The sequence below is a fragment of the Scardinius erythrophthalmus genome (assembly GCF_964197995.2).
Source record: "Scardinius erythrophthalmus genome assembly, chromosome: 13".
Classification (NCBI taxonomy): Eukaryota; Metazoa; Chordata; class Actinopteri; order Cypriniformes; family Leuciscidae; genus Scardinius; species Scardinius erythrophthalmus.
The window spans coordinates 7,563,200-7,580,299 of record NC_138233.1 but is presented as its reverse complement, the minus strand read 5'-3'; the positions used below and the strand labels follow the sequence as shown (position 1 = coordinate 7,580,299).

Sequence of the window (17,100 nt, the reverse complement as noted above, 5' to 3'; positions counted from 1 at the left end):
GTGTGTGTGTGCTTGCGCGCGCGCGGCGGTGTCATCTCGCGTCTGAAGAGGGTTAGTGGGTCATGCAGACGTCCAGTATCCAGACTGCATAGAGATGGAGAAGGAGATGAAGTGTGTGTTTGGCTTTCTTTTGTGTTAATAGTCCCAGACAGGTAAATTGGATAGGTCAGACTGTGTTGGCTGCATGGATAGTGTTTCATTTAAACCTCATAATTGTGAGAATGCCTCTTATTGTTGGACTAGACTTACTGTGTGCGCGTGCGTTTTTATCACTGAATCATATTAATATACTTTAGATTAAAAAGGTTTTATAAGAGTCCCTGACTGAGTAATGCACCATATACTCAATCCTTAATATGAACATGACATTCCAATTATATATGTACATGCATACATAGATAGATAGATAAACATAGAGATATATAGATATATACAGATAGATAGATAGATAGATATTCAAACAACAAATGACAAAGAAATCACTCTCTGCTCTTGACTGAATCACTTTTGTGAGTTTAATAAGGATTCATCTTTATTTAATTTAATTGGTGAAGATTATATACAGTGTTATTTTACATTTAATTACTTTGTTCAGTTCATACTGTTAGACCTACCTGGAAAACCTGAAAATCACTGTTTAATTTATTTATATCTTTGCTCTATTTTATTTATTTGTGCTGTTTGCTTAGTTTGATTATTTGTCCTTATATTCTTTTATTTTTATTTGACAGAAGTCCTTTTTTCCTGACCATAGCAAATACCGAACCGTACCGATGATACAAACGAACCCGTGAGTAATTTGAACCGTTACTCCCCTAATATAATATATATATATAAATTATATTAATTTGTGACACCACAGAATAATTTAAAATTACTAGTGAAAGGCAATTATAGATAACCATATTAATTAACCAAAACATGGCATGAATCAGTTTGATTACATGAGATTACACCAATGAATGTAATTTTTTAAAAGGGTCAGAACAGGTCTATGACAATAACAATAATCTTTTTTTTTCTTTCTTTTTTTTCAAAGTTCAGCTCCCTGTTCTCCCCTCTGCCTCTTAGCACGTATTGTCAGGCCACTACTGTGTGTCCAACTCACAATCTCAGGAAATCGTGCCTTATTTTAATCCAATCAATAAATATGTGAGATTAAAGTACCGCAGTTGTCAAAAGCTACCAACATGCATAAACAAGCGAATTTCACCACAAAATATCACAAGACAGCCAAAAGGTGGAGGCAGATCTTTCTGAAAGCTTGTTGAAGGCTTGTTGGGGTGGCAGTGATTGAGTAGAGGAGTTGATTTGAAGATAAGGCCCTTCTTTAAGTTTATCAGTGACTGTGTGTGTGTTTGTAGCCACATGAGTGCCGGTGTGTATAGTGTAAAGAGTGAAGGTGACAGACAGATCCAGTTAAAGTAATTAAACAGAATTGATCGCCCTGAAGACCCTACTGTTCTGCTGACAGTACTGGAGGTCTTTCAGTCAATGAGGCACACACACACACACACACACACACACACACACACACACACACACACACACACACACACACACACACGTACACACACACACGTACACACGTACACACGTACACACACGTACACTATGAGACACTGTAGAACTCTATATAAAGCTAATAATGATGCCCAAACCCTTAACGCTACCCCCTAAAAGTCAATATTTACTTTATTTATGAATATTTTTCCACTTGAGGACATCCATGATTGTTAATGCCAACAATAAGGACGGCCTGTTGGCCCGGGACAGGTGTGGGAGCACATTTAGGGTTGACAGAATGGTTACTTGGTCTTTTGGGTCAATACTGTGTTTTTATATTCATTATATTCATTATATATATATATGTATTTTTAGATTCATTAATCTTGTACATCCTAATGTTTGTTTTTGATTGATATATTATAACTTATTTTAACTTTTGCTGATTTATAGACCATTTAATCAAAATAGCAAAAAATGCTGGTTATTGTTTTTGTTAGGAATTGTGTTAAACCAGTCATATGCTGTTGTTTTCCAGCAAAAGTGGGTTTTTGAATGTAGTTTTTTGAATGAAAAAAATATTTTAATGAATTTAATAAAAAAAATGTATGAAAAATCTCTTGCAAATACAAAAATGCATTGCTAAAAATAAAAAGCAAAGAATTTTTTTTTTGCATGTAGGGGCATGAAAAAAATTAAATAAATGCTGCCTGCACTGAATAGATACATATTAAGATATATTGAAAGATTATAGACATATTTTGAGCCACCTTTCACCTTTCATTTGGGGGTCATTAAGACTTTTTAAATGTTTTTGAAATGTAAATAAATATATACAATTTCTTATCAATATTGAAATTGAAATATTTTTGTGGAAAGATAAAAAAAATAGATTTATTTGAAATAGAAATCTTTAGTAAAATTATAACTGTCATTTTTGAATCTATTGATTACCTGCCTTTCACTTTTTACATTTTTGTTTAAAACTGTTGTCACAAATTAATATATCTATTTATTATATCTATTAATTTGTAAGGTAACCATATTAATTAACCAAAATAATATTTATAGGACCTAAGGTATAAACTATATACAGTTACTGTTTATAAATCTCATGTGGCAGGTGTGTAAAAACATTCCAATAGGTCAGCAAAGAAAAAAAATAAATAAATTTGCCAGCCCTGTTGTATAGAGATATAGGCAAATATTGACACATACAAACATACGTCACACTCATACACCCCCAGTGAGTGACTGGTCATGTAGTTAAGTAGGCGTGTGCTGCTGCTGCTGTAGGAATTATGGGTATCTGGCAGTTACAGATCGCTGAGGCTCTCAGAAATAGTTTGTGTGACAACAGGGTACTTTACAGCAGCTGAGCCTGAGTGTGTGTTTGTGTATGTGTATGATGGACTCGTGCATGTGAGTCTTGATGTGAAAAGATCATCTGCAGCTGGGATGGACTTTGGGTACTGAGCACCCATGCAGAATGTCAAACATTAACCACATGTGTTTGAATGAGGAGCAGAGGTCAAAGGTAACTTTCTGAAAGCGTCTTTTGCTAAATGTCACATCAAAATGTTCCGTGTGGTGTCAGACAGTGTGTTCTTACATCCCCATGTTGCAAGCGTTTAGGGTAGGGTATAGACCTTTTTGGAAAGATAATGGGGTAAAGATTACAATGATGTAGAAAACTACTCACAAATTCATGCACCGGTGACCTAATTCAAATGAAATAATGTGTAACTGCTCAGATGATTTGGTGTGTATTCTGTCTGAACAGCACTGAATATAGAATATAGACATAAAGAGATTTAATTTGTTGCCTAATGTAATGGCAGTTTGGGCTATAGAGCTTTGATGTAATGGAAACCAGGGTTTTACTGCGGTTTGTTTCGATCGGATGTTCGGCATTAGAAAGCTTTAAATGGCACCGCCTGAGTCAGAGCTGCAGAAGAAAGCGGTTGAGCTCTTCACATTTAACTCTTAGACTGTTCCTCTGCCAGAGACACGGATTTTCTGTACATGTGTGCTGTTTATATTCCAGCCTGTGTTTGTATGTCTGTCCAGTTGGCTTCATCTGGTAAATGAGTATTAAACTAAGCAGAGCCTCATAGCAAAGGCTCTGAATACGAATTTAAAATCACGCTTTAATGAACTTGATATGCAGAAACAACTACACAATATTGTTCAAAAGTTTGGGATCCTTTTATTCAGATATTTATTCAGCAAGGATGCATTAAATTGATCAAACGGGACAGTAAAGACATTTATAATGTTACGAAGGATTTCTATTTCGATTAAAAGATTTATCTTGTTTTCCTCAAAATATTAAGCAGCAAATCAGAATATTATACTGATTTCTGAAAGATCATGTGACACTGAAGACTGGAGTAATGATGCTGAAAATTCAGCTTGGCATCACTGGAATAAATTACATTTAAAAAAAATATATGAAAATGGGAAACTGTTATTTTAAATTGTAATAACATTTCACCATATCACAGTTTTTGTTGTATTTTTGATCAAATAAGCGCAGCCTTGGTGAGACTTTCAAAATAGTGGGGGAAAATGTTTTTACGAACCCCAAACTTTTGAACGGTAGTTTAGTAAACTATTTTTATGCTGATTCCCCAGAAAAAGAGCATCAGACTACAAATGGTTTACAAAGTTACAATAAATATTGTAATCGTCTGTTCGTTGAGCATTCTGAGCAGCACAAAAGAGGTATTGTCTCAACCAATGATGTGAGATTTGGGCGGGGCTATTTGTTTGATCGACCAATGAGAGATGGAGGGAGTGTTCTGAAAAGCTGTATGAAATATTTGGTCATTATTTTACAGTTCTTTTGGTTTTCTCGAGTGGCAGGGAAACTACAAGTTTCAGTTTCAGTCCACACAAATTTAAAAATAGACCCTTTTTCCTTTCTAACAACACATTCTTGATATTATGCCAGATTCCTTTGGCCACATTATTACAAATGCAAATTCTAATCTTTTATCAAAATGTAATAACTTTCTCCACTTCTACACTCATGGGTCGTTGTGCGTGTGTAACGTGACAAATTAATGAAAGGCTTCAAAGAGAAATCATTTGTTTCTCATAATTTATCTTTGGCTGCATTATAATGATTTTTTTAATTTAGAGTATGATCAAAGATTGCGTATCTGGACGTGCTCAGGGACTTTGCTATTGAAAATATAGTTTAATTGAACTTAAAATTAACAAAATGACATGAATAAAGATTAGTTCATTTTGCTGAACAAGATTCAAGTTAGAAAATGATCCGATCTTCCCATGTTTGGCTGATGCTATTCTGTTATGTTACTGTAATGCCCTCTTTTCAAAACGCAATTAACATCTAATGTATAAAGTCAATCTTTGTCCATTTGTATTCACTGAATATCCTGTTGTATGTAACATTACAGAAGTCAAACGGGTTGGTGAATGCCGACGTTAATCATGCCGTAATGTGCCACTGAACATCTGTCCTGTCCAGCGCTGCTGCCACCCACCGAGTTTAGGGAAGATTCCCCATAGCAGCTGTTATAAATCAGAGCAGAATTTAAAATTAGACTCAGACTGACCCTTAAATTCCCCCTCAGTAGATGAGAGTTTGATCCTTCTGGTCTGTGTTGTACTGTAGTGAGCATGTGAAACATCAGTGGAGCTTGAGGTTTGCTGAGTCAAAGCTAATGCGTTCTCTAAGGTCTGCACGTCTGCAGGGCTGATAAAACACGAAGATGACAGCAGATAATGGAGTCTGAATCGCCGTTTAAACTTTTAAGATTTTGCCAGTGCCACCTGACTGCTTCTGTCTTCAGAATGCTTAATGTCACCTATAATGTGCAGCGAGCTGTGGTCTTACTCGCTGGCCTGACACATTTGAAAATTCATAAATAAAATCTCTTTCATATCTCAGTTGTTTCTCCAAGACAGCTTTGAGATTAAATAGAAAGCAAAATTAGGCTTTTGCTTAAGTCTCTTGCTTCTCAGATATTTTTTCCTGACAAAAGACCCCTGTAATCTCACAGGTCTCTTGTAGAGTTTCAGATTTCAAAATGTACAATTAAAGACTTATATTTATTAAAGTTAAATACTTATTTATCATCAAATTCTTTTAAAGTGCCCCAATTATGCTATTTTAAAGTTTCCTAATGTTGTTTTGGAGTCTCCTACAACAGTTTTACATGCATCAAAGGTCAAAAAACTGTTTCATTTCATAATATACATTTGCACATCACCACATTTTTCAATGATTCTCAAATGACTCGTCAGATGAATCAATCTCTCTAAATCCCTCCTTTCCGCGAACTACTCTGCTCTGATTGGCCAGACGGCTCAGTCTGTTGTGATTGGTGTACCGCGTACAGCGCGCGTGTCAAAAACAAAAACGCCCATTGTCATAACAACGTTAGCTCTGCGTGTCCTGAGGCTTCCTACAACCGTAAACTAGGCTAAACATAGTAGCGAACAATGACGGCGACCATATCAATCCGAGCGCGAGTCCTATGATAAAACACTGGAATAACTAGTCATTCAACCCAAACCTCAATCGCAAGGACGACTCGAGCAGGACGTTTCTCAGAGATACGCAACTAATTTTAGGTACATTATGAGATGTTGCAACTGTAATTCCTCACCATCAGCATTAACAAGTGCATGTCCATCAATAAACTGATTATTTACTATAATCGGTTTATTGATGGACATGCACCTGTTAATGCTGATGGTGAGGAATTTTACTTATTTATTTACCGAGTATTTTTCTAATTTATTGTGGTGAGCATGGAAACTGTATCAAACAGTGCATAAGTTACATTAGCCGAGCTCCAAAGTGAATGACTGATGTACTGTTAAATAAAAGTTGGTAAAGCAAATATTGCTCCATGCTTAATCTTTCCTAAAAGTAGTGAAAACGACAATCGGCATTAATAGACAGTTTTAGGTATTAGTGGCCCACAGCTGATTAGCAGAAGTATTTCAGTAAGACAGTAATAATGTGAGTTAACCAGTTTGCAGGAGACCAACACAATATAAGACTTAAAACTAAATATTTTGAACACCATCTTTCAAGAACAAGCGGTTTGCGAATCCTGCATTGAACTCCGAGATTTGAGAAGCCGTCAGTAAAATAAAGGGAACACAGCAAATGTTTAGGATTATACTGCTGTGGAATCGTGATAAAGATGAATTTTAACCACTAATTCTTCACATGCTCGTCACATACTGGCTTTACCTTCACATTGTAGAGCACAGCTTCTTCTCGACATGAGGTTGAAGTTTTCCCTGGTGTCTACGCGCAATATGCTAATGTTTCGTCTTGACGTCACAACGAAATGGCTTATGACTCGTTTGAAAAACGATTCATTTCATTGACTCAGAGTCGACTCTTACTTTTGAAAGACAATAACTCTATATACGGTGCACTTTCAGATTTAAAACTTTGCAGGATGTTTTCATTCACTTAGAGCTGTTACACACTACGTACATGAAAGGTCATTTTTAAAATTCCATTATAGGGGCCCTTTAAGGCCAAAATGATTTATCCACTTTCATTTGTCATGTCCTAACCAGGTGTGACTGACAAGCAGTTTGTCTGTCCATAGCCTGGAACATTTGTCTGACAGGAGATGGTGTGATTTTTGACCAATGCCTTCAGTAGGCAGGTCTACACCGAGTGACAACATATAAATAAAAATGAAACAATTTACAGAATGTCATGTCAATTTATTGCATCATGCCTGGTGAAGGGGCAGTTTTATATTCTTACATGAACAACTTGAACTGTCTCATTTGTTTATATGTAGATTATTTATAATCATAATGCATTACTGTATTTTCTCAGTAGGTCACTATCCTCTATTATTCAGGGCTCAGCTTTATCTGACATCTCATTGCTCTGCCTTATCTTCCTCTGTAATAGGTGTGAACTTTGGCCCTCTCCCTTGTTCCTGACCCTGACCTTGTGACCCCAGGCTGCCTGGACATCGTGATTGAGGAGGCCACCATGAGTCAGGAGGGGCAGCATGACCCCCTCCGCACAGACAGCCCACCTCCAGATACACCCCCAGCACCTGAGGGAGAAGAGGATGCTGACGGCTCTAAGGCTAAAGATCTGGAGCCCTGTAATGGAACAAAGACAGAGGAGGAGCATCAAGGTGAAGCAGAAGACAGAGAAACAGAGAATAAGCGAAATACACTGTCGAGGGAAAAGGAGGATGAGACGGTGACATTAGAAGAGGAAGGTAGAAACGGTGAGATTGAGGGCAGCTGCGTGGATCCTGTAACAGAAAACGGTAACGGGGACACCCGTGAAGGTGAAGACACACAGTCTCTGCCGTCTCAGATCCCAGAAAAGGACTCAGCCAAGCCCCTGTGTTCTCTGAGGTTAGTAAAATAAGAATGACTTTTACATTCACTTTAACAATTTGATTTCAGTCAGACTGAAGCAATAATTCATCTTTAAAAAATGTAATGTCACTTTAGTCCAACTGAAATTGTGCTGGTCTGCATATTCTCCTTAAGACAGAGGTAGTGCATGTACATAACACAACCATTCAAAATTTGATTCAGCATTGATCAAAAGTGACAGTAAATACTTTTTTATAAAAGATTTCAGTATAAAAAAAGCTTTTCTTTTGAACTTTTTATTGAAGAGAGAATGGATCATGGTTTCCACAAAAACATTAAACAGCACAACTGTTTTCAAAATTAATAATTATTTTTTTGAGCATCAAATCAGCATATTAGAATGATTTCTGAAGGATCATGTGACCCTGAAGAATGGAGTAATGATGCTGTTGCATCACAGGAATAAATTACTTTTTTATTCAAATAGAAAATTGTAAAAAATAGTTCACAATATTACTGTTTACTTGGACACCTATACTTGAACAGACAGATGAAGACTGTAGCTTAATTATAACTGCACTAGTAAACATACTTAATAATGCATATCTGCAACATTTACAGTCAAAAGTAGATTGTTGATTTGCAATTCAGTAAATTCGTTTTCCTGTCACTCCATTTCTTTTTTCATTTCTACTTCCTGTGTGATGTGCCTCATGAGATTCAAACAAAAGCGCTAAACAAATAAAATTGACTTCCAAAACACATCCTAATGAAAACAATCTGGCTGGATTCTGAACAGACCCCGAAATGATCATTATAACCCCATGAAAGAGCAGACATCCATTGTTTTACAACAAATTTCACAATGCCAGGCTTGTTATGTCGTACAAAATGTTTTGAATGTGAAACACGTGTATTACAGAGTTTAGCTGCGGTTTTTCAGTGGCAGGCTTCACAAATGATGTGGCATGCATGTTACAAAGAGGATGGGGAGATATTTCGGGCACCATACGTGGCAGGGGAGCTGTCCTGAATGAAGCTCCCCTCTGCTGGGACTCCTCCGCTGCAGTCATGATGAAGAACTGTGACGGCAGCCTGAATAAAGATAGGAGAATGTACCGCGCATGCCAGCCAGGCTAAGAGCCTTTGTATACCGTTTAAAGCCAGACCTCTGTAGCCAGGTGTGTCTGTGTGATTTGATTTTTACCTCTAGGTTTGGGAATGCTTTAACCGGCGTCTTTGTCACTGCAGGTTTGAGAACGGGACCGAAGATGACAGCGAAGGGCAGGAGGACGAGGAGGGGATCCCGGAAGAGTCTTTAGCGCAGGGGAACCTAGATGCCTTCAGCTCCACATTTGAGCTCTCCGTAGAGGAAGCGGATGCTGAGGTAGAGGACGAAGAAGAAAAGGAGGAAAGAGAGACTCGAAATCAGGACAGTTTCAGCTCTACGTTTGAGAGCATAGTTGAGCAGGTCGCCAAGACCACAGCTGTGGAGGAGGAAGAGGACGACGGAGAGGAAGAGTACGACAGGACGAAAGAGAGCCAGGACGGCTTCAGCTCCACGTTCGAGCGCATCGTCGAGTCTGAGCTTCTGAGAGGCGGGACTTGCTACAGCAGTTTGGATTCTCTGGACGTGCTGTCGCTCACCGATGAGACGGACAGCTGCGTCAGCTTCGAGGCGCCGCTCACCCCTCTCATCCAGCAGAGGGCCCTAATGGGCCCTGAAACTCCAGAACTGGAGCTGGAGACCGTGCAGGAAGGGGCTGAGGGCGAGGCAGATCTGGGGACAGAGACGGCAAGGGATGAAGCCAGCTCTGCAAGTCCACTACGGACCACTATACCAGGAAGCAGGTCGGAAAATGTCTTGAGCCAGCCGGCACAATGGAGCATCCCTAATGGATTCCACATTGAGCTGTCTGGGAATGGAGAGAGTGGAGGAACAATGCCAAACTCTATCAGGTAAGGATGCAACTAAATCTCCTGCTTGACCTGTCCAGTAGATGGCATGCAGCACTAGTTAATAACCTGCTCTCAAACTAGTGAGCAACAAGTTTCATGCTATTTTTCATCTGGAATGGAGTCAAGATCCACAGCCAATGACTGCTTGCTAGTTGTTAGTCTGATGAGGCATACGTACTGTCAGAACTGCGTAGATATGAGCACCCTAGGCTGAATGGAAAAATTGGCAACTACCTACATTTTTTGCAAAACTCCAAAAACGTACCAATACAAACTATTCACTGCAGTTTCCTGATGAAATGAACACTGTAGTAGAAAAACACCAACAACGTATGATTATGATTATGATTATGATTACAGGGCAGATTATCAATTAATAAAGACTTATTTCCTCACGGTTTCTTGCACAATGTTAATACTGTGACCTCAAAACACTTAGGGCCTGATTTATTAAAAGCTTGTGCCAGTGCAAACCCTCTTTTGGCGTTAAAAAAACTACTATCAGAATTTACTAAAGACAAACAGTGAAAAATTAGTGCTGAAAAGTCGTGGACAGTTATTTTTTGTGGCTGACCTTGTTGCATATGCATTTGTAGGAGTTTTCCTTTCAGATGCAAAATTTATGGGAAAATAAAACATGCAAGGTGATTTACTAAGGTTTGCGCTAGTACATTTTCTGGTATTTGCGCCATTATTTACCACCCCAAAAAAGCATTTCTTAAACCAGACGCTAATTTACCCTGCTCTTGGTAGATTGCGTTGGTCATTATGGAATGGACTCCTCCCATCTGCACTTTTTTGGAATTGCGCTCTCATGCTAATTTGCCCCGTTTAGTAAATCTGGCCCTTAGTGCATGATTTGTTAAACTAATACATTTTGACATTGCATAAACAGCTCCATATGTTTGGCTTTTCTGATGTAGTAAACTTGCTCAGTTGCCCATAAAGAGCTTAGAAACCCGTGAAATGCAGTTTACGATAAAAGAGCAAGCTAAAATGGCAGTTTAGTGTAGGGTTAGTGTAGGCAGTAAGATGTTTTCAAACGCAAAAGAGCATACATATTTTGACGCCACTCACTATAAATTTAATTTCCAAACTGCCGCGATACGTACAACAACCGACATAATAAAATATTGACAATTCACACCAGATTCATCTGTTTCAGATAAAACTTTGGAGAGTGTGGTGAAACGTGCAAGCAGCATCATAATATCATATTGCAGAAATGTCGTCATAGGCACATTTTTCCAATGAGCCATTTAGAAGGGGTAGCCTATCATGTCTGTTTTGAAGAGAGTATCACACTGCGACCTAGCAGACTGGAAACTTCTTTATATTTCACGGATCTGAGCCAGAATCTAAGAGGAAAGATTTCCACCTCTGGGAGCCAGTGAAGGATTGTCTAGTATAGCTGCCGTCTCTCTCTCTCCCTCTCTCTCTGCATCCATCTGGACTGGACGCAGCAGCAGATGTTGTCGTTTTTTTTCCTCCCCAGTTTTAAATGACTAGCAGCTTCCTGCCCCCCAGTCTGCCTGAATGAGGCATTGTTTTTAGGGAGTGACATCATCGCCTTTGGCTTTCCTCTTTCACGACGGGAGCCTTGCTCTAGTTTTCAGTCACACTGTGCTTTTTCCAAGTGCCACTTGGCAACACGTCAATTTGAGTCCTTCTGGATCAATGCAGTTGGTTTTCGTTCACTGACAGGGTCAAAAGCTACATTTGATGTAGCTTTCGTGTCCAGTTGACCTCTATATTGCACTCTATTCATTAAAACTCTTAACTCCTTCTCTTAGCATTAGAGGCTAACTTTATTAGCATGTGGTCTACCTAAGACTGGTAACGCTACACTAGCCCCATGTGTTCTTCATTAGCAGTTCTTTGGAGTTGCATGTTCTTAAATGTGGTTGATAAACTCATCGCAGCGATTGAGTGCTGTTGTCTACAACAGCTAACAGAAGGAAAAGAACATATGCTGTAATTAGCAAAGCCTCATGAGCATAATGCTAGCTAGCTAGTTTAAAGCACTGTCTGTTTTGATGATTAGTTCACATTATTTGAATTGAGGTAGCTAAAAGTATGCAGAATTTCAATTCAAATTTGAAATATAGTTAATTGAAAACCAAAGAATTTTATATAACTCAAAGTAAATCAAGCAAACAAACAAACTGAATGGTGACTGGAAAATAAACCTTGAAAGGATTTATATATCGTGGATGAAATATGTGAACTTTTGAAACAGTAAGTTGGTGTTCTTATTTAAATAGACAATTACATTTAGCTTGCTGATTCACTGATTGCCATTGCTATTTAAAGGGCGGGGACATTCAAGAGAGTATTTTATTGGACAAAAAAATGGCAAGATTGATCAATATCTGTTTTACACTTTTAAGTGTTTACTAGCATTTCAGACCTCACTACCGTGAACATAGTCTCAGCCTCAGACGTCCTGTCCATGGACTGTTGGCTGAATGTCTAATGCATAAGGCACACAAAATGGAAAACACTTCAGGAGTTTCAAAGTCGTCATTGATTGGTTGAATTCTACAGGATTTCCAGGAGACGTTTGTGTCGTATTCTTTAATGGTCTGGCTGGTTGAGCGAGTATTAGGGTCAAATAAACGCTGTATTTTCAAAAGTATGTGAAGTTTGCGCCGCCATTGTTGCCGTAAACTTACACGTTCTTGAATTAATAATTTATTAGATGCACACCGGTCTGTTATTGTAGGGACATCGACTTTACATTTTCACACCCCTACCCTAAACATGACACGGAAAAAAATAGTGGTTGCTTTACATGTCGGTCAGACGGCCTCTGGGTGGTCCTTGGCTGCTATGGAGTCCAGACCTTCTGCCATCAGTCTACACGAGACTACCGTGACCATAACCATCAAAGACATTGAAGGGCACATGTCCACCTCAATATTCAGATTAGCAGTCAACTGATTTTTCAACTGAGTTTTCAATTCTTAAATAATTTTATTCAGTCGTTCTAATCCTGAATATGTAGTTACACAGATGATTAAAACTCGGTGTTGACTAAAAGCCGTAATACTTTGATTTTGATTGAGTTTTTAAACTATATTCATGTTAGATTAGTGTTTTTTTTTTTAATGAAAAACCCTGTTTGCCCCTAAAACTAGGATAATGCTTAGAGTGCACTGGAGAGGAAATGCAAGTGAGTCCACAAATCCTTCAGTTTGTGTTTTTCACCCACCAATCGAGTCCCGACCCTGCCTCTTTCACCACCCCCACGCCTTTCTAAAGCTCATTTATTACTTCTTTATCAGACACTCACAATCTCCTTTATTTTTCGCTGTCACACACACGCACACACACACACACACACACACACACACACACACACACACACACACACACACACACACACACACACACACACACACACACACACACAAACAAACTTCCTGTCTGCTTCCGCTCCATCCTGGTTGTGTGTGTAGGAGCAGCGGGTGAGTGCTGTCTAGCTGATGATTATCCCTACAGGATGCATGAGAGCTGCGCACACACACACACACACACACACACACACACACACACACACACACACAATATCTCTCTCTCTCTCTCTCTCTCTCTCTCTCTCTCTGACATCTACACACTGGATGAGATAAACATTGCACAAACACACACACTCTTGCATACTTTCATACAACAAAGAGAAAGGATTACTGTTGAAATCCTTTGTCTTTCTCCAACCACACAGCCCTTTTCTTTAGGTATTCTGTTTGTGTGAAATCAATATTATTTACTCAATTGCTCTTGCAGGTATTGACCATCCCTTGATAATTTCGTTTGTACTCTGACTGTTATACCCTTTCTGAAATTTGCCTTTAGCCAGCATGAAATATAGATCTGCTATTGGTGAAATATCAAGCTAAGTTTTAATCCATACACTGCAAAAATCGCTCTCTTAGTCACTAACTTTGTCTTGTTTTCCAGTATCTAAACACCCAAACAGGAGTAAATTACCTAAGAAGTGAAAGTGCATAAGATATTTATTTATTTATTAATGTAACAATTTTATACATACATCCACACACACACACACACACACACACACACACACACACACTCAACGGCCACTTTATTACACCTCTTCAACTGCTCGCAAATTTAATCAGCCAATCACATGGCAGCAGCTCAATGCATGTAGGCATGTAGACATGGTCAAGACGATCCGCTGAAGTTCAAACTGAGCATCAGAATCGGGAAGAAAGGTGATTTAAGTGACTTTGAACGTGGCATGAATGTTGGTGCCAGACGGGCTGGTCTGAGTATTTCAGAAACTGCTGATCCACTGGGATTCTCACACACAACCATCTCTAGGGTTTACAGAGAATGGTCCGAAAAAGAGAAAATATCTAAAGAGCGGCAGTTCTGTGGGTGAAAATGCTTTGTGTATGCCAGAGGTCAGAGGAGAATGGCCAGACTGATTCGAGCTGATAGAAAGGCAACAGTAACTCAAATAACCACTCGTTACAACCGAGATCTGCAGAAGAGCATCTCTGAATGCTCAACACGTCAAACCTTGAAGCAGATGAACAACAGCAGCAGAAGAACACACACGGTGCCACTGTCAGCTAAGAACAGCAAACTGAGGCAATTCACATGGGCTCACCAAAACTGGATAATGATGATTGTAAAAACATTGCCTGGTCTGATGAGTCTGGTTTCTGCTGTGACATTCAGATGGCAGGGTCAGAATTTGACGTAAACAACATGAATGGATGGATTCATCCTGCCTTGTATAAGCGGTTCAGGCTGCTGGTGGTGTAATGGTGTGGAGATATTTTCTTGGCACACTTTGAGGCCCTTAGTAGTACCAATTGAGCATCATTTAAACACCAGTATTGTTGCTGACCATGTCCATCCATTTATGACCACAGCGTACCCATCTTCTGATGTCTACATCCAGCAGGATAATGCGCCATGTCACAAAGCTCAAATCATCTTAAACTGGTTTCTTGAACATGACAATGACTTCACTAAACTCAAATGGCCTCCACAGTCACATATCTCAGTCCAGTAGAGCAGCTTTGGGATGTGCTGGAACAGGAGATTCACATCATGGATGTGCAGCCGACAAATCTGCAGCAACTGATGCTATCATGACCATATGGACCAAAATCTCTGAGGAATATTTCCATCGCCTTGTTGAATATATGCCAGTAAGAATCCAACCCAGTACTAGCAAGGTATACCCAATAAAGTGGCTGGTGAGTGTACATATTAATGGACAAAATGTACTTTCAAATCTGCAAAATTTGTTATGTTTTATAATATACTTTAAAATTATGTTATAAAAATTATTTTTCACTTGTCTTACAGTCAACATGCAATCAAAATGGACCCTGTTTATTTGTTAATGCATGTTCCTGGTCTTATTCGGCACAATTTATTGGTGCAAATTATTTCAAATAAAAAATATTTGTCTTCATAACACTGTTTCGAGATGCAATAATGGTCCTCCTTTGGAACGAATTGGGCTGGCTAGTTATAAGGTGTGTTGCGGTTTCATGTTGACCTAAAGCATAAACCTCAATAAATGAATTATTTTATTCCTTATTTCCATTTTATTTATTTTGCTTTGTGGGTAGTAGGCAGCAATCTTTTCTGTAATTATTGACCATTTCAGCATTAGCTGAATATAAATCTATTACTTCTCTTAGCTGCAAACTTTATGGAGCATAAATCATAAAACCTCTGCAGGTGGTCAGATAGCTTGCGAGCTAGGAAAGAGCTGGCTAGAGCAGAAAGCCTCTTTAGCTCCATGTGTGGACCCGCTAACAGAACTGCAAAGCTCCCTGAGCACAGATGAGTTGAGATGAAACTGAGCTGACTCTGAGACTCTGCTGAGCTATTAGAAGTGCAGAAGTAAAGCTCATCCGTAGAGAGAATAATCTCTTGTGCCATGGAGACATCAGCAACGGATGATAGGGAGACAGAGAAAATGTTATTACTAAGGATGTGTGTGTGTGTGTGTGTGTGTGTGTGTCCACACATATGTGTGTCAGAATAAATCATGAGGGGTCTTTGTCATTCGCACTGTGCCATGCTGTTAAATCCTCGCAGGTCTGTCTCACAGAGAAGTCTGTCTTTACTGGGTTTAAACCCAGTCTATATTTAGCTTCATCATGTCTCTGTCTGACACTTCAGTACTGCTGTGAGTTGCTCAGCAGCTTAAAGTGACTGCAAGAATGGAGAAGAAATGTATAAAGGAATAGTTCAGACACATATAAAAATGTCATCATTTATCACTCTCTTGTTGTTCCATATGATGTCCCTAGAAGACTTACTTTCTTCTGTGCAGCACAAAAGGTGTTTTTTTTAAAGAATATCCTGGCTTTTATTACTAATAATGAGAGAAAATGAGGACTGGGGCTGTCAAGCTTTTAAAAAAAGACACAATGGCACCATACATTTATAAATGTACTACAGCAGATGTCTTGATTTTTAGTGAATTACTTAAATTTTAGTCTTTTTCTTACACAAAACTATCGTATGGCTTCTGGAGGCTCTTGCACAAATCATATGAATGACTTTTATGATATCCTTTTTTTTTTTTTTTTCGTTTTGGAGCTTTTAAGTGCCCTGGGAAGGATTATGAATGCTACAGTTAAATTGTAGTTTAGATCAGGAGTATTCCAGTGAACTTTCAATAGGTCCAGTCTCTTCATTTCCTTCCCATTAAAGTCAGAGGAATCGTAATCATAACTGATTATTTTCAGATGCCATTATGTTTGGCTATGAAATGAAAAAAGCCATGTGCATGTCATGAATATTTATTGTTCATTTTCAAGTTGGCAGCCATAATACCTTGTGACGGGAAGAAATAATAAATCTTATAGTCTAAACAGTCGGTTTTGTTATTGCTAAGTAAAATGAAAACTATTAAAAATCATTTTCAGTAATTGAAATAAAGCTAAAATCAAATATAAATATTAGATTCAGAAAACTTAAATAAGAATTAGACGTTTTGAAATAAAAATGAATGTAAGCTACAGTATATGTATATTGTTGTATACAGTATACAGTATATTGATGTATTGTTCTAATTTATTACTGTGAAGCTGCTTTGATACAACCTGTGTTGTGAAAAGCGCTATATAAATAAACTTGACTTGACTTGACTTGACTATATAGAAAATAGTAAAAATGGCAAATGCACATAACAAAATGACTAAAACGTAAAAATTAAAACAAAAAATGACTATAAAGCGAATTAAAAATCTTAATAAATAATTATTAGTGCTATTAAGT

General features: G+C 38.3%; 1 protein-coding gene across 1 annotated transcript in view; it reads left to right on the top strand.

Annotated features, from left to right (window-relative positions):
• The window catches only part of psd2 (pleckstrin and Sec7 domain containing 2), a gene marked incomplete at its 5' end in the record, with an annotated part of 42,999 nt that overhangs the window by 3,637 nt on the left and 22,262 nt on the right, over positions 1-17,100 (top strand). The window contains 2 exons of the mRNA XM_081383490.1: positions 7,485-7,896; positions 9,112-9,819. Of these exons, the coding sequence (XP_081239616.1) occupies positions 7,485-7,896; positions 9,112-9,819 (1,120 nt within the window). The remainder of the gene's footprint in view (positions 1-7,484; positions 7,897-9,111; positions 9,820-17,100) is intronic.